Source organism: Saccostrea cucullata, unplaced genomic scaffold, assembly GCF_032062105.1.
Source record: "Saccostrea cucullata isolate Sc308-1 unplaced genomic scaffold, CSIRO_AGI_Scuc_v1 ctg288, whole genome shotgun sequence".
NCBI lineage: Eukaryota > Metazoa > Mollusca > Bivalvia > Ostreida > Ostreidae > Saccostrea > Saccostrea cuccullata.
Genome location: NW_026924061.1, coordinates 138804 through 161825, shown reverse-complemented (window position 1 = coordinate 161825; position 23022 = coordinate 138804). Strand labels below are relative to the sequence as shown.

At 34.9% G+C, this 23022-nt stretch overlaps 1 protein-coding gene and 1 long non-coding RNA gene across 11 annotated transcripts in view; one reads left to right on the top strand and one right to left on the bottom strand.

Annotated features, from left to right (window-relative positions):
- Nucleotides 1–23022, bottom strand: part of LOC134265618 (filamin-A-like) — a 72562-nt gene that overhangs the window by 46183 nt on the left and 3357 nt on the right. For all 10 annotated transcript variants that reach the window (XM_062747841.1, XM_062747846.1, XM_062747845.1 and 7 more), the window contains exon 2: nucleotides 21470–21951. In XM_062747841.1, coding sequence (XP_062603825.1) covers nucleotides 21470–21809 — 340 coding nt within the window. In that variant the 5' untranslated portion in view covers nucleotides 21810–21951. The remainder of the gene's footprint in view (nucleotides 1–21469; nucleotides 21952–23022) is intronic.
- LOC134265621 (uncharacterized) lies at nucleotides 14731–17924 on the top strand. The gene is made up of 4 exons (XR_009991786.1): nucleotides 14731–14812; nucleotides 15177–15253; nucleotides 15851–15913; nucleotides 17433–17924. It is a non-coding gene; the product is annotated as an uncharacterized LOC134265621 (long non-coding RNA).

Sequence of the window (23022 nt, the reverse complement as noted above, 5' to 3'; positions counted from 1 at the left end):
ATCTCTGTAAAGCTCAGAGAAGTCTGGTCATACAGCTGATTGCGGCCTCCGATAATTACAATCTCAAACCCAGTTGTTTACTACTATGACTTTCATCTTTCTCTGCTAAAACAATAAATGTTTTTTGATATTCTGCATTCGAAAATTAACTACCACAGACTTAAACTGCTGCTTCAGGTTTCTGCTGTGCAGGTCGGCCTCTTTGTATATAAGAAAATCTTTAAAACACATTTAAAACTTCTCAAAATAACTGCACTTTAATCCAAGATATAGAGATTTAAATTATGTGTAAACAGGCACTTTAAACCATGTGCCAATATTTGTCGAAGAATTAGCTTTTTTGAATAACGCAAACATGCTGTGTTTACATTTTTAATTCATCATATTTTTTTCTTCTTATAAGAGCAGAAAAAAAACTTTTAAGTGAATCATTTGATTGAATAGGTAAATCCTAAGCGGGCTATTTAATACCTTTTGTATATTTGAAACTCATCCCCTAATGCATTAGAATAATTTTAATGAGTAGTAGTTTTTTTTAAAAGGCATGTAAAAGTTTCCGTCTGCATACCACAGACATACTTTCAATGCAGATTTTGTGGTTTTAACGTAAGCAGCACCTTTCCTCAGACCGACCCAAATAAGGCGAGAAATCAAATAAGCGTAAAACATCGTAAACACCGGAGTTATTTACGTTATCAAAAGTTTCCTAACACGGGGGCACTTCCGATCGCGCTTACTATTACCAGTAAACACATTGTCCAAGCCTCTATTCAGACACTCAAACATGCGAAAAATAATTCCGCAAAGTGGTTATAGACACTTGTGGACCCTCGACATAGCATAAACCTGAGTCAAATACTTCACGGTCTTAGCCTTATAACCATCGGGGGTCAAATCTCATTACTCGGCATACCTAGGTTGTGTTTGTCAATTTCTTGATATCTGAGATTATAAACCTAGATTTATTAAAACCTGATGCTATATAACAGAGGTATAGGTTTGTTACTGATTAGGTGTAAAGAATTTTACCTGTACATGTAATATAATGCTAAAGGGAAACTGAAGTTTTACAAAATGAAATCTGATCTAATGACTACCTGGTGAGTCAAAGTGTACGATAAGCAGTTTTTTAAATTAAAGGAAAGGTATTTGTAACAGAGAGATCTGTGGATTGAATAATTACGAGAAAAAATTATATGTTATCCATCTCTGTCACACATCATAGTTTAATACATTATCACATAGGCATGTATGCATAAAAAATATGTGTGTTCCATATTTGATCAGGTAGGAAACATACTGATAAATGTTTAAAAGTGAAACAATTTGGAAGTTTTTGAGTGTGCACTTCTGATTAGGAGATGCAGCAATTAGAAATGCATGGGTCCCATCTGCCACATCTGTAATGGAGGCCTCATACGCAATGTAGTTTGAACTTTATTGGGTTCTTCCCTGGAGTTGAAGAGTTCCACTAGATAAAGGACCTATGTGCAATACTTTTAATCTCTATATATGGATTTGTACACCTCTTCTAAAACAAATTTTGAGAAAAAAAATCTGGAATTTATGTTTTGTAATTTTTGTACATTTTTCTTTGAATAATGCAAATATTTTCATAATTTGATATATCTTTTCAAAACCCCTGGTAACACATGCTGATTTTTTATCTAAGAACACGTAATGGTATTATAAAGTTTAATTTTAGAACATCTTGAAAAATTAACAGTAGGTAAGGTACCTTGCGTATGTCCTTAAGAGTTTTGAGAAGGTCCCCCATTCCTGTCAGTAACAGGTCTGTTAATCAGAGGCTAATTAACTCTTTGATCATTCTGCCCATAGTTACCTGTCTACACAAGAGATGCCTCCAACAATGACCTCCATCTAACTATAGGTACCACTCACCAAAAGTACATAAAGTACATATCTCAAATTGACCACCTGGTACTAACAAGGACCATTATTTATTTGGTTTGTGGTCAGTCAAATCTTTTCACCTTAGAATGTAAAGCTGTCAATATATGCAAATGTTTGAGTAGAATGGATTACGTGAATAGCCTTTTTGTTTACTGGCAAGAAATACTTTAACACCTTTCACAAAAGCACCTCTAGGGGTTGAAAGATTAATGATTTTAAACGCTTCACTTGTACCAACTTTTCCAGCTCCAATATGTGCATTGAAAAGTTTCCTGTTTTAATGCAAATTACACAAATGACGAAACTATTTTTCTAAATATATATAGTTTGCCTGCATTAGAATAATTTTTTTGAGTGGGACTGGGGGGGGGGGGGGGGGGACAATTATTAAATTATAAATCGGCATCATCAAATTACTTTTTTTGATTCACTTTTGTCAGCCAAATCTAACTGCATGACAGAAATAAAATCTTTTATAATAACATCTTCTTTTCAAAAATCGAGGTTTTAAACTACCAAAAAAGTTTTTTTGATACCATTTTAATTTATCTGTTTATCATCTTATTCCAAGTCTTTCCTTTACAAAACATGTAAATTTACTAAATATGACTCATGCAGTGTTTTTTGTACCTTTATTTACACTTAATTTGCATGCAGGTAAGTAATTATCATAAAGTTACATATATCTGAGAGTTGAATGAAATTCTTGCCTGATGTTTCACCATAAACACTTCAACAGCACAATCAAATGCCTTATCATTAAAAAAATTTACGATTTTGATTTTGGTAGAATTTTGACGTAGGCGGACAGGTATACGCATAGGTATCTGCAACAACTGTAAAATCTTACGTAGGCTGTGAGAAATCTTATCTCTTAGTACCCAATAAAAAAGTTTTAAAAAAACATCAAAGTTTCTTGGTGAATCACTCATAGTAATCTACTTGTTTATTTTGCCATCCCCCAAATTTATTTTCCGTAGGGTTCTATCTTACATTCTTACAAGTTGCTGTGCATTGTGGGGGATTAATATTCCAGAAATGCGGCTAAACATAAAGTGAGACATTGAAATGATTCTCAAATCAAATATTATAACATTTTGCAATCAACACGTTCAAGTATCTGCAATTAATATTTACTTGAAAAATTATCATAATGTTCATTTAATCACATTAAGGCATTTTCAAAATCAGGGCCGGTCCATGACTTACAATGGACATATTAACTGATATTCTAAATCTATTCCCCAATATTCTTTCATTCTCCCTACAATAATCAGCTTCCACTCACACAGAATGATCGAGCCCCCTCCCACCCAACAGATGCGTTAACTCAACATTCGAGTATATGAATCTACCAGTGTACTCAAAACATCAGTGCTTATAATATAACTGATAAGAAGGGAGAATGTTTTGCGATTGTCAACACATTCCTCGCGGCATGGAGGGGAAGTGGAGACACTTCAGGGTGAACTTTTACCCCCGCAGATTCCGGAAATCAGCTCTTTGTGAAGTACTTAAAACTCGTGAAAATTCGATTTGTAGGTGTTACACCAAATTACAGTAGTTTTGTAAACCCACAGTTCCTTACTCGATACTTTATTGAATGGACAAATATCGCAGTTAATTTTAATCACCACATACACATGCATTATAAATATCGTTTACTTAATATTATTTCCCAGGTACTCTAAATTACATGTTTTAATTGAAAGGAATATGGCATATTTATGTCATAACTTTAATTTTGAAATACAAAATCCATTACGCACTGAATTACATAACACTGCAAGCCCTGCAGCACTTTAGAGAGGATTGCCAACCTCATTCTGTAAGCATGTCTATAGCCACAAAATTACGACAACCAACAACCAAAATTGAGAAGTGCTTGAAACCACAGGCTGTATAGTAAACATTTGAATTCAACTGCCTCCATTTTAATGTTAAGTTTCAAGGTTAGCAGCATGCAGTTCTCAATGTAAACTCATCTCCCAGACAACATTAATTACTCTAACCCTAGGCTATAAATGTCACCCTGTAATCTATAGTGTCCAGCTTTAAAAATCAATTCTATATGTCTTATCTGTCCAAAGCTGCTCATCAATTGTGTATTGACTGATTTCATTTGAATGGAAGAGTTATCTGCCCTGATAAAAAGTTGCAGAAACCTTAATCAATGGCCCCTGGTATGTTAGTATAGAGGCAGGTCTTTGTCATTGAAGAGGGAATCTATAGATAGATGTGGGTCACTGGCCACTTTAGGTGATTTTCGGGTAGTTTATTGCCTCAACAATTACACGTGTAACAGGAAAGGAGAAAATGCATGGCTGGACCGGGAATCGAACCCGGGACCCCTGTATCTCTAGTCAGGTGCTCTACCAACTGAGCTACCCAGGCCGATATCCACGGCCCTAACCATTACATTCCTACCTCCTTAAATGGTCTTCGCCCTCGAAGACACAACCCAAGTTCTTATTGCCCCTGGCAGGACTTTCACCTGCAATTCCAGGGGTGGTCACGGCATCAAATCTGTAACAGGAGAGGAGAAAATACAGCGGACCAGACCGGGATTCGAACCCGGGCCCCCTGAAACTCCGGTCAGGTGCTCTACCGAGCTATCTGGCCACCGGCGATCGAACCCGGCTGACCGCCACACACGCTAAGGAGAAAACTGTAGCTTTTGATTAAAACTCAAAGGAACTAGTTCAGCATGATGTTTGCTGTTCTACCAAAATTGTTTTTCTTCAATTTATCTTCCCTTGAATTCACATACGTACAGTGCCTTCTCTTCAAATCTCTACTCTAGGACCGACATTCACTGATATAAAAACTTCTGCGGCTCAAAATTTCAATTTTTATATTCAACTATATGCCAATTAAGTCAGTGAACTTTGAAAGCCGACATTTTTTTGGCATGCACACAAGACTTTAGTAATATAATGATTTCTGAAGTTGAAAGCTTTCAGTGAGCTAGATTTTTTTCTTGATTACCTTCTCTGACAACAACAATGGTAAACCATTCTGACTGATTTACAAAATCAGTGAAAACATACAAAGTGTTAGCATAACAAAGGACCAGTTGTTTTTCATTATAATTGTGAAAGCTTTAGGAAGAAAAATGCTGAGAAAAGTAGTTTTACAACATAATCATTTACAAGTGGTTATAGTTTTTCTTAGAAAAGCGTGTTTAGATAGAGACTAACAATAACTTTTGACAACCTACACAGTTAGTCATTATCTGCACCACGTACATCATGTAATTTTGATTAATGTCATATTGTCCTATCATAAGTTTATTAATATTTTCTCTGTTTGAAAATGTATAGCCCTCTCTCAATTAATAAAACTTATATTTGCTTACTAATTAATTTATTTTGCAATCATGTTAGGATGGTACACCACCTGGGATGCTTGAACATGTTGAAGCTTAATAGAGAGTTGCAAATTTAAAGACCCAGTAGCTCAGCATGTATGCCTATTGAGCTGTGAGGGATCTTTTTGTGACTGTGAAATGGGACCTTGTTTTTACTAGTCTCATCAGAGCATTTCTGAGAGACTTGTCTCCACATCCTTAAAAGTAGAAGTAAAGACCTGAATAACTGACCTTTAATTGACTCAGTGACTTGATCAAGAAAGAAACTGCATGACTAACCACTTTGCTATGTGGCAACTGCATGATTTTTGCATACAAATGACTAGAAGACTCCCAAGAAGCCTATAAGGTCACCTGTCAAATTGAGCCCTCTTGTGATCATATGGCGGGGGTGTACTTTTCCCCTAATCCCCTGGTAGTGTCAACTAATTCCAATCCCAGCCCCCATAAATCTGTCCGACTGCTCCAATATAACCGCAGACTATCTATGGATTAATAAAAGCTCTATCGAGACCACTTCATCCCTATCCAAACACTTAAGGGGGACATCGGTGTTTAATTTAGGTAAAATCTTGGACTGCGTTGACCTCGTTTCTTGAAGAAGACACCTTAGTTTACCTTAAGCCGTGACCTCAAATGAAAGTGAAGAATCCTACCTAACAGGTTATATATATATATATACAAGTATACTGGTCCACAGAAGTATAATTAGCTTACTATGCAAATGTATAATATGTCACTCCCCTAGAATATGAATTTAAGGACTTCCATGAGCACCAAAATTTAGAGGCTTTAAATGTGTAACCTTCACAAATCTTATCCCTTATTTGCTGATATATTTGTTGCCAGACTCGATCCATACAACAATTTTGAATTTAAGATCCATATATCTATTAACATCTAATACAAGCTAGGACAAGGCATTTATATCATTCTGATTATGTCCTATAGTGCAATTCCCCTTACCATGCTTCCTGTATGTGTTACATTATGCAATTATACATAAAATTAAATTTGAACGATGCTTCAAATTTTATCTCTCATATGTTTTACCCCCCCCCCCTCCTTTTCACTGTACCATATTTACACATGCAGACAGCTCTTACCAATAAATGCCCTTGGGCTAATGGTCTCGTTCTACAGTAATGTTTTCAGGTGCATGTACATGATGCACTCCACAGATTTCAAAACAAGTATGTTATGAGGACTTAACCATTAAATGTGCACACTTTGCATTTGATCAGTATGAACCACGCTGGGTTGTTTTGAGAAGTGCATTTAATCTCTACAAGACTCGAGAAACACTGTGATATCAGGGTCAGATACATGCTGAAAAGCTAAGAACATAATTCTTTACCTAGATAGTAGATTCTCATCAAGAATCTACCAGTCTAATATCTTCCTAACAGATAACAGGTATTACTAGGTGCCTAAATAATTCTAATGTTCCTCCACTGTAAGCCAGAGCTCAATTTTTCGAAGATTTCCCTGTGTGTGTACTGTTGTAGGCATTAATACAAGGTCTCGAAACAAATTGCAAAATTTATCTCCATGAAATTGATCGAGTGCTGAGAAAATTACATTAAATTGGAAAGGTACAGTTTGAATCAATTCAGAAATAGGGTTTAGGTTTTTAGGAGGTTGATTTGTGTTTTTAGGAGGTTGATTTGTAAATTACACAGGCCAGGTTTTCCCTAAATAGTTTTTTTTTTCGACATTGGTACACAGGGTAATTTGTCTGGCAGTTTAGTTCCCATTGCATTTTCTTGCATTCTTGGCCAAGGTTCACTGCATAAATGTGCCTTCTTGAAAGCACCCTTATCCAGTGGCCGATTTAAGGAGGGGGCGCACCCGGCGCGCGCCCCCCCTAAAATTGTCAAAGTTAGCGTAAATCAAATATGTCTACTTGGTAGACCTCATTTTCACCCTTCAAAATCTCTAGAATCCAGGAGCTTCCGGGTGCTTCGCCCCCTGGGCCCCCACCAGGGCTTTGGTAGACCTCATTTTAACCCTTCAAAATCTGTAGAATCCAGGAGCTTCCGGGGCTTCGCCCCCCTGGGCCCCCACCAGGGCTTTGCCCTGGACCCACTGGGGGCCTCAAGGCGGCACCCAGACCCCTTGCCTATTTTGGCGCCCCCCTAACTCCAAATCCTGGATCCGCGCCTGCTTATCTACAGTGTGTAGGTTAAAAAAACAAAATACAGCTATTGTATGCCCATCCAACATCAGAAACAGATGGGATAGCCTACAGACTAGATGAATAATACATGGGGGCAGTATACCATTTGAGCAAATCTTCAGAAGGCAAGGTGAGATACCACCAATTCCCGGTTAACGGCACCGCGGGGAGCCACCATTCTGTCAGGAGCTAGCCAGGAGGCATGGGGGGGGGGGCACCACTCACCAAGGAGGGGTAATTAATTAGCAATCTGGACAATTAGTCACTGATAACGAACACACATCATCTGTTGGCCTTCAGCTGCCTCTTAAAATGTTCCCATGGGGGTTTGTGTGTGATTCCCGTTGTTTACAGTAGAGCAGTGTTAGCTCAATCAATGAAAGTGCAGTATCACTGTATATCTCTATGAACATCATGCATCATCATGCTTGATTGAATTGGTGTGACTAATTGCCTCAAAAAAGCCCAACAGGAGCCAACAGTTTGTAGTTAATGGAGAATACATAACCACAATAACCAATTGTTTTCTTCGTAATTTTTCCTCAATTCTTTTCGTCTACCACTTTCAATCCTATTTCTCACTATTATAAGACTGTTTCTTGACTGCATGTCTCTACCACATATTTTTCCCCTTGCAGCTGACAGTTGCAACTAAAGCAATAAAGGTCTTCCCTAATAGAGAAACATGCTGATGAAGCATACAGCAATCAACTCTTGATAAGTTTTTAAGTAGCTGCAGACACTGAAAAAACACATGTTTGAGCAGGGAACCAGCTCCCTCAACATCTGATCGGGTCAATTTTGACAGCCCAGGGGCATTGTGGCATGTCTCATACGAGTCTGCACCTCCTTAACCCCCCCATTCACCATTGTTTTTCAGACTCAAGCAAATGAGTAACTCTCCAGATATACCATGTACAGTAGGCTATAGATTTCTACTGCTTTCATGTCTCGGTTTTCATAAAACAATTCATCCATAAAAGTATTACGTTACATGGCTGAATGAACATGCAGGGATGATCCTGAACTTAACTGCAGACATGCAAAACCTTAATAAGTTTACGCACCCCCCTATATTCTTCTCTCGGCTGCTTATGTAAACATTAAATCATTCAAATGTTTGTGTAAAGTCTGCAATTTTAAGGATATGAAATTTCGTTTCACCAGGTACATGTTAACTAGGGCTTACAGTGGCTTACTTAGGATGCAGGTGTCAAAAGACCCACTGTCTGGAGAAATTTTTTCAAAGTAGACAAGGGATTGGGAGAAGTGCAATTTTGAACTAAAAATTTCAAACTGATCTTTGTGATTCAAAAAGGATGAGCTAGCATTGCACTCCAATGGAATGGGAAGTGGACAGTGATTTTTAATGATCTATTTACATTTTTATTGCCATTATAAGAACCCAACTATTTATAATCATTTGTTAGTGAACTTGATGAAAGTTTTTTACAACTTTAAATTCTCATTTATAACTAATCATGCAAATGTTTCTTTTTTCACCATTTGATCTAATAATATATATTGTCCATCAGAACTGTAAAGATTTTTTTTCTACCTGTAATTGATTTAAAGTAGCTTTGAACATGTTTTGCATACTCAGCATTTTCCCCCATCTCTCATTATTTTTGCTTCTCTAACATTTGTAGATACATGTATTTCTACACAATTAATGCTCACTGCTCACTCTGCAGTCTTACAAGATTTGAAGTTGATCTTTTAAACATATGATAAGAACTGAAGACAGATTACTTGAAAAACCTTCTCTGAATTCAACAGATCAATAAATCATTTGAGGGTTTCTTCAATTGTGCCATATAGAATTATCAAACATCAAGGCATTAAATCAATAACATACAACATTATATTATAATGCAGACCTTGTTAAAAGTTCACTGTGTAAGATGCCAATTTTTTCATATCATTAACAGTGAACTCAACTTTCTGGGGATGGGTGAGCTACCTTAAAGATCATTTAAGGTGACTCACACCCAAATATTGACAGCAAGTCATAAGGAAAATAACAACAACAAAGTTATTCATTCTCTGAGAAAAAGTTGACTCAGTTCAACCATATCCCGTAAACACGGGGTGGTGTTGGCACAAATTTGAAAAAGATATCAAAATCTTGAGTAAACAGTTCCCCTGAGGAAATGGTTAACCTGTAATCCGACTCGGTGCTCAATAAATCTCCTGTCCTTTTAAAATTATCAGCAAAAAAGACGACATTGTCAAACTTCAATATTAAAGTTTAATTTAGATAATTTGGCAGTCAATTTTAACAACAGTCGCAAGTCTAATGGCTTTGAAAGTGTTTGAAACATTTAATTTATTTTAAAGTTTAAATGGCTCTTTGAAATAGATTAGAAATGCCTAATTTCTCTCTTAAATTAAAGTAGCATGGATTACATGTTTAACTGCTTTTGAAAATGTTGAACACTTAACTTCTCACAATTATTTTAAACATTTAACTTGCATTCTGCAGACAGTTTGTCCCTTTCAAACTTGTAGGCGTATATACCTGCAGTGACAAAATTCTGCAGCTCTTAAATTCATTTTGTACATAACAGGAGGATCATTGAGTACATGCAGCTTGACAAAAAAGTGCATGACTGCATGCATGCCCAAATGAAAAAAAGGGGGAAACAAAATACTATAACAAACTACTTACAAAACATATGTTTTGAAAGTGTTTTGATAGTATAGCAAATCACATGCAAATGAGCTAACAAAACACTATAACAAGTTACTTTGAAAACACTCTAACAAACTACTAACAAAACGCTTTAACAAAATACTTACGAAACACTCTAACAAACTACTAACAAAACACTGTGTTTTGATAGTATTCCATTAGTATAGAAAATCACATGCAAATGAGGCTAACAAAACACTCTAACAAAATACTAACAAAGCATAAGTAACAAATCATCAATAAACCACTAAATTTGAATTTTTAAAATTATAATTAGCAAATTCACAAGTCTTTGAAAACATCTAAACACAGTCTCATATTGAAACATTACATGTATAAACATCTTGTTTCACAGTATTTTGAATTCCAGGTTTGACATTATTGTTCAATAGACAATAGCACACCATTCCAACATTAAAAAACACCAAGTTCGATTCATGATCACTCTCTTATATCAATCATTCTCTGCAGTGAAATCCTTTGGTGTAAGAGATATAATTCTCAATCCATTGACCATTTCTCCATTCACATACATTTTCACAGAATTTTCAAGTATAATTATAATTCATTTAACCCAGTGCTTAAAACTGATCTAAGCTGGGTAGTATATGGATTAAAGGTCGATCAATCTTAAAATGAACAAAAACCCAATAAAAACAGGCCATATACACATCCACATTCACAGATTGAAGGTTTAACTGTAGTCCAGTTTAAAAGAACTTTATGTCATGCAATAAATAAATACCTTTGTTATATCCAGATTCATCCTGATTTTGCTTTTTCCAATCAGGGATCAATATATATACTAACACTTTACATGTCCCTTCACCAATCTCTTTGTTTCTCTCTGACCTAGTGCTGGTGGTTTGAAAATTGGCGCAAAACTAGTAACACAGGATATAAATAGATAAGTTGTTCTTGGAAGATTTTACTGCTCTTAGATAAGTCAACCCTTAACATGTCTGTTAATCAAATGAAATGCTAACAAAATATTAATTTGATGCAGACAAGTATAATGAAACACTTTCAAAATGCAATTTCATTCTGCAGAGTGTAATGAAACATTAATAAAACACCAACATTGTAATGAAACTAACAAAATACCATGCCACCCCATCCTGTAAAGTATAGCATTGATGTTTCGTTAAATGCAACACTTTCAAAACATACTAAGAAAATATAAAAGTATGATTTGGTAGTGTTTTGAAGATATTTTGAAAGTATTTTGTTAGATTTCTTTTTCATTTGGGTGGTTCTATAAGGACAGCATGCTATCTCTTATCCATTTGATATCTTGATGACCCCTTTTGTGCTTGCTGGTTTATCTGCAACTATAATTTCAACTGCCTAAAAGTAAAACTTATTTTGATAAATTTTAACATCTTCACGCCAGTGGCAAACTTATTTTTTTTTATTTGTATAAAGTCATAACTTTTATGACAAATTAAAATAATTTTACTAAGTTTGTTAAATCTATAGCTATAAAACTGAGCCAATTTAAGGGGGAAAAACTTTAAAGTTCAATTTTTCTTCTTAAGCTACAGCTGGGCTTGACCCTTGAGTTGGGGATTAGGAGAGTCAATCCCCTTGCAGTGCTGTTCTATAATGGTGTACAGTATACTGACTGGTCAGAACATTATACACACACAGGAAGGGCCCAGTGTTATGGACTGCTATTGTGTGTGTTTTATAGGCTATAGGGACCAGCTGAGCTTACAATCCACAGAGTATAATCCCAGGCCAAGGTCAAATTACTGTACACCAAAAAAATCACAGCCCATACCAAAAGGTATATAGCCCTGACAGATAGCATTACACGGTACCAAAAAAAGTCACTGAATACCAAAAATATAACTATAAGAAGGTACAAACTGTATATATGTATATTTATGTGTAAGACTTAGTGTGTCACAGAGTACAGGTGGGTATGAATTTTAAAGACTTAAAATCACTTGACATCAAAAATAAGCAAGACTTAATTAGGATATAATTTTGAAAGCTTCATAAAATCAACCAGAAATTGAATATGCTTGCAATGAAAGCCAACAGAGAGAAAGAGAGAAAGAAGGAGGGAGAGAGAGAGAGAAATGGGGGAATGAGAACTAGACTATTGAACTTTTGAAGTTTATCTAAGTGTAGTTAAGAGAGAGAGGTCTGAATTTGCAGTACCAATTTGAAACTTTTGCTTGGAGTAAGAAGCATATAGCTCCACCATTGGGAGACAGTTGTGTAATTGACAGTTTTAGCCCTATAGTCTAGGACAATGTTTCAGACCACTTCAGAGGGTAATTCAAATTTTAATGACAGTTTTATTATGCAAATTTAAAGCTGGCAAGGATATTTATACCTAGGTACCCTTGCAGAAATTATTCCTGACTTGAAAATGCTTCTCAGGAATTCCTAAGATGTCCTAAGAATTCCTAAGATTTCCTCACAATCTGATTTGAGGAAATCCTAGGAGTAACAATCCTGGGATTTGATTTCAGGACATCCTAGGATCTCCCAGGACTTCTTTGTTAAACATTTCAAATCCAAATCTTGCCAGGACATTTCATTGTAAAGCCAGGAGTTAATCATTTTTAAGATAATCCCATTTCCTAAGACTTTTGACTTAATGTTGGGACTTTTGTAAAATAGACAAATTAAACTTTACAAACTTGTACATGTTAATATATGTTAAAACAGAATGACAGGAAATTTTATTACTTTTAAAGTTTTAATGTATAATATCAAGAAAATCATAAAATGAATAATTTTCAATCATTACATATTATACTTGATACATAGAAAGACACTGACCCTAGAACTATTTTTTAAATTAAATACTTTCTGAAATATTGATGCTGTCAGGGAGGAGTTATTCATGTATAAATATGTTTTAAAAAAAAATTGTTTACAGACAAACAATATTTCACCATTTTCAAATCACACATTTCTGAGTTGATTTTTATCCATTAGAATTAAATTCTACACTTAATCTTTAGATTGCTTCGTTCATGGGAAACTGAGTGCAAGCATAGTTTTTTTTTTCGAAAGCACTGGTCATACAAACTTGGCCATCTTGCAATACAACATCAAGTATTAATACAACAGAAGGATGGAGTGGTAAATTTTCTTCATCTGTCAATTTAATTTTTCACTTCGCATTTCATTTCGACAAAATAAAACATATTTTCCTCAGAGCACGTTATAAGAAATGGCTCTCCTATACCGTCATCACCTGCATACACGTTATATATCTCTCAGGTGGTTACCAAACTATCAGCTTCAAAGTCACATGCCTGGCTAGAAGTATCTTTTTTTTGTATCTTCTTCTTTATCAGTGTCATTTGGTTCATCAAACTGTCTTTGACTTTACTATCTTTAACATCTTCATCCAAATCTGTATGATTTCGCTGTATATTCACCCATAACTGCCAGAGAGACTATACAAAAGAAAAGTAATTATTGAGTCATTGAAAGAAGAGTACACTACACAAATTTAAGTACTACATAAACAGCATATTCAAGAAGCATGACTTGGTCTGTGACATCATACTTTCGTCACTTTCTGACTTAAAAAGCTTGGTATTTCAAATATTGTTGGGTTAGAATCGTGTTGTATTGTCAGAGTTTGAGAATATAATTCCTCATGTTTTTGATATTGAGTATTGCTTTTATTTAACGAGGAAAATCTAAAAAAAAACGCAGTAAAACTTATAGAGTTTCCTGAAAATTTTATCCACATAAACAAAGATCAAAAAAAACTTTTCAAAGGTTTTGACCAAATTCGAGTCGTAACATAACTATTAAATACGATAAAAATGCGCTTTCCCTATAGTTTTATAGCCAGATATACTAATTTTCATTCATCACTTAGCAATAAGATACTTACAGACATCGTGACAGGCTTGTAGATACGAAGAAAAGTCGTTGTTTACAGCACATGTGACAACTTCACGATCCGCCATATTTGTGTTTGGACGGTTTCCATGCAAATTGTTCTTGGCCTAAATGTATCATTGTGGTTTCTTCTGTAACACTTTCTGTGAGTAGAATTGGTTGATCAAGGATATTTATTTTTTATTTTTCTAATATGCAGGTCGTTTGTCACTGAAAATAACTTACGTGTTTTTTTAAACAAGATTCTCGGGAAAATGTCGGGATATTTCTTAAAGGTGTACAAAATACCCCTACACCGTGTCTGCGCGCGAACTTCCGAGAGGTGGTAAAAAAAGTGATCTTCGATCAATTGGTACCCGGTGTATAAAATATATTTTACTGTACACTCAGCTTTGAATATTAATTTATCAGAAAATATTCGCTAAAATATATTTTCTTTTTGTAAAAAAAAAAAACGTAAATTCACATTAATCACAAATTATTTTCAAGAATAAACAAACCGCATTTTCTTGGTGTGGCACGAAATAACTTTACACCGTCCTGTATCATCCTCTCGCGAGACTTCATCGAGAAGCGCAAAATAGGAGTTCAAGGAGCGGCAATGTTTAGAGAGACTGGTTAAGTGTAATGAAATGCACAACTTACGTCCAAGATTGACTCTAATATTCTTCACATAAACCATGTTCTCTTTCCCAAAAATCTTGGTTTCGCTAGGAGTGCAGTAAAGGGAACGTTGGAAGAAGTGTAGATATCATGGCCACAGGCCAGTGGGGTAAGTGGCAAGTGGTTCCTTGTAATATGTATTTTAACACACAAATATTGTTTAATAATTTAGTGCATGTGATGTGTTGTATAATATTTCAATATTGAAACAGAAGAAACGATTTGAATATGTGTAAAAGGTTTTTGGGCATACTGTGATTCAGTCTAGTCCATGAAGATCAAACGTACATTATTTTTTTTTTTAACACAGTGAAATATTTCCAGGTTTTACATGTTAAAATTTAGTAAGCAGAAGACTTATAAACAAATATTTATTATCAGTTACTGTTAAATTTGCATTGAATGTTTTGACATGGTGTAAATTTTGGAATTATACTGTTAAATAAAGCCTTCATTGCATTGTTATCTTCTAGCCAGAACCTTGAAGCCTGGCAAGGATTATGAGACTGGAAACTCCCATTGAGACTACCAAATGAAGAGAAAGTTTCAGGTATCTTGTAATTTAAAAAAAAAAATTTTTTTTCTAAACTTGAAAGAATATACAGATTTCACATTCCTAAGAGTTATCTCCGGTTGTCGGCGTAACACTCATTTCTCCCACTTTGTCCTTTGTAAGTTACCTGGAAATATTTTTATTTTCAGACATTTATATCTAACAATATCGGTCTGTAACTGTATTGCCAGAATATGGGGCAACTTTAAAAACGTAATGAACAAATTCATACATACTATATTTCTGAGATATTGGACGTATACATAAAGTTGGTAAGGTAATAGAGGGGAAACAGTGTCTTACGCCGGTTGACCCTGGATTGACCTCGCAAAGGGGAATAACTTTTGTAAATGTGAAAGTCATCTATGAAAGTTTATGGTACATTTCAATCTCTGTAACTTGTATTAAGTTGGGAAAACTGACACAGATATCGTAGAACTCATAAGATAATATTCGCAAAATTTAGAACAGAAAAATGAAAAAATCAGCAAGAAATATCAATGACAGCCATCATTAAAATTAATTTCAGCTAGATTACAAAAGAACAAATATTATATACACGTCTTATAAAAAATTTTATTGATAACTTTGCAGACTGTTTAACTCGGACTAAGGGAAAAGAAGCAAATTACAACAAGGAGAATATTGCCGAGAAAGGTAAGCTGTTCAAATAATGTTAATGTATGATTTTAATGTTCTGTTCACACGGAGAGTTTAATTCACAGTATTTTAATGCCAAGTAAATTGACTTTATACGACAGCTGTGGTAAACTGGAAAGTGGTTAACTATTGCGAATTAAAATTTTATTTTCTACAAAAAGGCTATTCAGTAAGATTATTATGACATCATTTGTAAATCATGTCATGTATGCAATTGATTAACATACCTTATTCCTTATGCAAGTGTGAATAAAATAAATCTTTTGAGAAAAATGGTTCATCTTACTTGGGCAAATTTAACACATATTTTTCTGGACTGGTAGAATCTGAAAGCTTGATACATGTAGCATCTTTGGCTACTAAATTTTACAAGTTTGATTTTCATGCCTTAGAAATAATTACATACGAGGGCCGTTCAAAAATTACGCGGACTGTGCTATTATTTACTCTTACAGACGTCATATAGTTATAAATTTTCACAGAAATATGTATCTTAAAGATTCCAATAAATTTTGGGCAAATTTTCTGTATTTTAAAAAAATTCTACTAAAATTATCGGTATGTTGATATCGTTGATGGAGAGGTACGGCGCACGACAAAAAAATTGAAGCAAAAGCATGCGGATTCAAAAATTTAACTCACTGATTTTCTAAAATTCGCGATATTTTTCACCAATTTTCTCAAATGTACCTTTAACTTGTTCTATTATTATGTATTTAGATTTCGGACGTAATATTTGAAGTACTAATAGAAATATAGTGATTTTTCTCTGATGCAATTCCCGTGAAAACGACTGTGATAATGACGTCTCCTGAATTGACGGCGCACCACACTTTTATTAAAATATGTGTAATGCTCGAGATATCGGCAACATAGATCCAAAATATGCATAATAAAACATGTAGTAAACTAGGCTACTCGTGACATTCGCCCACAAATAGCAAATTGAAATTTTAGACAGTTAGACCTCTGTAAAAAGGCTATACGGGAGGACGGGAAGAAGATTATAGACGAAAAGTTAACTTTATCCGGACTGTAAAGAACGTGATTGAGAGTCACCAATATCACACTATATCTAATAAGTAGTTTTTGGTTTTAAAACAAAAAAAGAATATTCTTTACTTGTTTAATAGATATTAAGCTTGACAAGAAATGGTGTTTTGATGTTGAGTAGATAACTTAAAGGTAACTCAAACTATACAGGTACTCAAGGGAAAATGTTGAGAAAATGAAAGCTCAATCACATATTTTTTATAATGCTTGTGACGTCGAAGATTTTGCTGCGCCGTGACTTAATGGTATGTTCTGCAAAATCACTCAAAATTAATACCATTTTAAAACATTTTGATATGAAATTTTGAAGACCATATAAGTAAAGATTCTTTTATATTATTTGTGAAATTTTGCCCAATTATGTCGTCAAATATTTCTTCTGTGCAACAAGTCCGCGTAATTTTTGAACGGCCCTCGTATTTAGACTAAACAATGGAATACATTAAGTAAAATTTTATTTTAGCAAAGACAAGTGAAAAGTTGAGTGAAGAAAAAGCAAACAAGGCTTCACGATCTGCAACTAGGCCACTGGCGATGAAGAAGAAAAATGTACATCTAAAGAAGATACATCAGTGATCAACTAAAGCTGAGCGACTTATATTGGATTGACGAGGTGCAGGGGGGATATTAATTTGGGTCTGTTTATCTTTCTGTTTGTCAATCTGTCTGTCTGTAACACTTCGTTCTCTTAACATTTCCAAAAAGCCATCAGATATTGCAATGACATTTTATATTATAACTCATTTTGACGATCCCACTGCAGAACATGATTAATCATCAATACAAATTTAATATTGTTTATAAATTAAATATTACCCATATATATTTTGAAATGAAATGGTCAGAGGTCAAGGCCTCTTTCGGGGGCACATATTGTTTTTGCCTGTCTGTTTATCTGTCTATTGCCAATTTACCTTTTGCCATAACTTTTGAATTATGAGAGATATAGATACTTCATATTGGGTATAATTATGCTTACTCCACTTTCAAATGAGACCCAAGACCAATGACCTTGACTGTCATCGTTATGCTAAAATAAAGCCTTATTGAATCTTTTACTTTTGAACCATAAGAGGTAGATATTTTATATTGAGTATCCATACTCCACTAATTAAGTTCTTTCAAATTACATCAAGGTTAATGACCTTGTGACTTTGACCTATATGTTTTTGTTTTTGTTATATGTTTTTTCTTTTTCAAACTTTGTTGCCACCAGGTGCATACTGTTTTTGTTTTTTTTTTATTGGGGGGGGGGGGGGGGGGGGGGGGGGGGGGGGGGGGGGGGGGGGGGGGGGGGGGGGGGGGGGGGGGGGGGGGGGGGGGAGTGTTATGAATTAGTTCTGTTTGGTATCTGAATCTTTTATTGTACAGAAGTGACGAACCCTGAGGGACTCACCCCTACTCTCTACACTAGGTTGTTGATTTAAATATTTTTTTATTATTATTAATATTTGACATTGTACATGTATATCATAAATATTCTAAGAGAGCTGCTTCAGAATGTATCAACATAGTTTGAAAATAAGACAATCTGTTTCCCCCTTGTGTGTAAATCATGATGTTGAATCATAACTGCACTATAATGTTACAGCAGTAAAATTGTAAAGAATTTGTTGTATCAGATACCATCAGCATTCTTTAAAAATTATTTTATGTATTATTTTTTCTGTGTGGCCATGAATTTTTATAATGCATACATTCATTAAATTTTTTTCAGAGATCTTATAATTCTGCTTTGTTGCTATGTATGATTTTAAAAAAAAAAAAAGATGTCCTAGGAGGCTAGGATATCCTAGGAAATCCTAGGAATTCCTGATTTCCTAGGACATTTTAAGTGTTGGGATTTTCCTGGGATATCCTGGGAAGTCTTGGTGTTTTGATTCCTTGGGATTTTTCTAGAACCCCTGAATTGGGACTGTCCAAGGAAATCCCAGGAATTCCTGTTCCAAAAACATCTCAGGAAATCTTAGGAATAATCCTAGGATTTTTTCAAGATATCCGAGGAATAAATCTTAAGATTGTCTTAGGATTTCTTAGGACATCTCAGGAATATTCTGCAAGGGTGGTCCCTGTGAATGAATAGCTCCTGTGAAAAAGTGTCATGTTATTTTAGCATTTCATTGAAACATTGAGCCAATTAAAGACGTTTTTGACAACATTACATGGCATATCATGGCAGCATACAGCTTATTTAGCATACGAATATCCATTTAACAGAGTGGAGTATTTAGGATGAAATGAAAATGTGCCAAATATCCTGCAAGTCTTATATATTTAAGGATGTACAAAGATTTTAATTGGTGTCAAAATTCTGCAAGTCAGTACTTCAAAGAGATAGGCAGAGGTTAAACTCCTTTGAGTCAAATTTTTTTAAAGGTAACTATATCAACTTACAACATTCTTAAGTCAAACGAGAGGGGAAAATCGGCTGTGTTTTCCCAAGCTTCTGAGAAACCTTGATTTTCATGTTTATGACTCTACTAATTGAAAGTTAGCGAAGTTAAAATAGCAAGATAAATGCAAGAAAAAGCTGAATAAAAAGGAAACCTTTGTATTTTATTGTTTAACCCATCAGTATACATATCCCCGGGACAAACTCAGTAAAACGTTTTGATGGAATGATAGATTTACTAACGTGCAACACTCGGCAAATTACGATCAATCCAATCTACTCTTATCATTACCATATAAGGTAACAAACCAAATGTGTACAATTTTCCTGAAATCCAACAATATATTTTTTTTTAATCATCACTGAGAGGATGACAGATTTTGTAACTTAAAATATCATATCACAAAAAAAGGGAAATTAATTATTATGATTATATGGCATTAAATCAGATCAAACGAATTTGAAATCAGCTATGATTATAGTTCCTTGTTGATTAAATTTCTATAAACATTTCACTCAAGTATAACTCTTTATCTATTTATAAGTAGATTTCCCTTTAGTTATTTTAGCATATAAACAGTCAAACTGTTTGATGGACCTCTAAAAATGATTTAGAAGCTCAGCAATGCAAATTCTTCCTTAACTTATTTTTGTGATTTATCTGTGCTAGCTTTGTTTTGTTGATGTATATATACATGTATGTGGAAGGGGAGGTTGGGTTGGGTTGGGAGGGGGGGGGTGTGTGTGGTTATGCATCATAAAGCTGCCCCCCCCCCCCAGCTCCACCCTACCCTGTGCCAAAACCTTTCACATCTGGCCACCTGATTTCAGTAGAGTAGAGTAAATCAATGAATAAATGTTAAATGTCAGAATGCATATCCCTCTTCCCGCCCCTGATCTTGCATAATTAATCAAATATCAGCTCTCTCTCTCTTTCTCTCCTATCCTGCTGCTAAACAATTCAACTATATGTGTCCAATTAGCTATCATATTGTTTTCAACATTACAGGATATTCTCACAGGTTTATCTGATCAGCTGAAATTCTTCAGGTTTTCTCCCGCTAGGGGGTAAATCTTGTTATATGCAGGACTAGGTCAACTGGTGAAGTCCCCACCCACAGTGACCCACCTCACCATGTGGTCAAATTTAACACCAGAAGCATCCTGGAATTATCTCACCTCCCACTGAGGTTCCTACTGGTCAGGCATGAAAATCCAAACAAATGTTTACAGGAATGTGCATGGTCAATAGGGTCATATCAGCTAAATGTGTTCAATGAGTGCCCATTTGATTGTGTGACCAAGAGGATATAAGGCATGTGTCTGCTAATTAATAGGCTACTGGGCAATAAACAAGCTATGACCTACTTAAACTCTAGCTGTCACCTGTAGGTATATTATACATGTGTTATATAATAAGTGAAAAATGGACTGCTGAAATCTTGATAGGGATCAATGTTATCAGAGTTTTCTCTATTGATGGGGGTTGCAAAACATAAGTTATCCTTCATTCTTGAGTAACCAAGACCCCTCCCCTCTTCTATCATTCATAAGTGCAAACAAAAGAAAGCTATTTGAATTTTTTGAGAGGGCAACGCCCACTTCTTTACTTTTGACACTTTTAATTTTCTGATAATAATATTTATGGCAATTAATAATTCAGAAATAAGAAACTTGGGTTTGGATTAGAGAAGTATGTTTTAGCCATTCAGGTATTTGTCAAGGATTTAGAATGCCCACGACAGGTAAACAGTTGACAAAGCCAGTTTTACAGGTGTGTATAATCAACAGCTGAACAGGTGTGGATCTGTGTATTGGACTGGCAATCGCCATGTTTGTTTACGTTTTTATTTTCCCGGGTTCGTATTCACACGTGCTAGTGACAATGTACAGACATGGAAAGTTTTGCCTTCTGAAAAACCTCCAAGTATTCGAAATAAAGACCTTTAGTTAGAAATATAAAACACCTTCCATTTTGCACCTGAAAACACATGTCGTCATGAAAGTACACACCTTTCGCTTTCACTTTGACCATCCACCGGCAAATATCCTTCTGAACTCGTTTTTTTCCTTCAAAAGTGCATAAAATGACAAAAAAATGTACTTACCTATGTTGACAATTCGGATTCCCTCATCTCTCTCCAAAAACTCCAGCACCATGGTAACATTTTCCAATTTTTGGGTTCTGAAATTAGGCCGCTTGTTGACATGCTTGAACTTTTTGCCTGATAAAACCTCCACTAAAGCAATAAGTCGTAATCCATCGGAAAGATCCGATTCTAAGTTGTTAATATTTTTGTTGACAGTTTTCAGGTGTTCGTTTGCCCACCTGGTAAAGGTGTTCTTCTGAATTAACTTCCATTGCGCGTCGTCCGCTAAATCGCGTTCAGTCAGCGGCATCTCTTCGTCCTCCTCGTCGCCGAGTAAATGTGACTCGCTATCGGCCATGGTGTCGCTTTTATACTAGCCTGTCACGGTCGAGTGGTTTTTAACGTACTAAGAGTTTATGAATCAGTTCAATTGAATTTGTGAATGTATATTTTAGTTTTTACGTGTAGGCACGAAAGCTTGTATTCCAAACTAGTTGACCCTGTAAATAAATAAAAATAAAACAATAAGTATTTTGTATAAATGTCAAGATATATGAAATAGCGCGAGAGAGTTTGGTAACATAATCATTTTCACAACATATTTTAATTCAATGAGACATATATTTGTAATTTCACGTGAATTAAAAATATTTAATTCATATTTTTACAGAAAGAACTCATTCAGGTGGTTTACGCTTAGAGTTGACTAGAATTTTTAAAATGAGAATTTTACAAACTTTGACAATTAAATCAAACCGTTTATTAGACTCAGTAGGATTAAGAGTGTATCGCTTAATTAAAATAAAATTGAAGAAAACGTAGAATTCAATTTGAAACAGAAAGATTATATATAAAGTACATTGTAATGATGAAAGGATTGAATCTCTAATCATCTCTATCGTATACATTGTATATATTTTGCAAAATCACCCCCACCCCACCCCCACCCCCCATCCAAAATAACAGTCCTTGAAGTCAACTGATTTTTTTTTTTTTTTGAATTATCATATATTGTTATTATTGCCACTTATCGTTTTCAAATTCAGGTTGAAGCTCAAATAATTATTATTACTGCGCGAAGTTTCCAAAGTATTCATCATATTCTTGTTATTACTGACGTATCATAGCTAAAGCGAAGTTGGTGCATAGAGTGGGATAGTTAAAAAACAGTTTATAACATCTCATATGTTGTTCATTGTAGACAATCTATCATAGCCGTACAAACCAATAATTTTGCCGATTTATAGTATAATACAGAAAAAAAAACAAAACTATACATTATGGACACCCCCCCCCCTCCCCCCCTTCAATGATAATTTCTGATTTACTTTTTCGCATGTCAAGAAAACTTTGCTGGATTTTGCTCATCCAAACTGAAGAATGGTGCTTATTATGCCCCACTCCCCCACCCCAACCTGAAATGCCTGTAGCTTCCTAGAGGCCAGTCTAAGCAGTGCCATTTTACTCATAATTTAAACTTTTAAGTTTTACAGATACTGGCAAGAGAGTGCATCCCCTCACTTATCAGTTATGTCCAGATAACTTTTTTTTTAAATGTCAATGAATTGTAT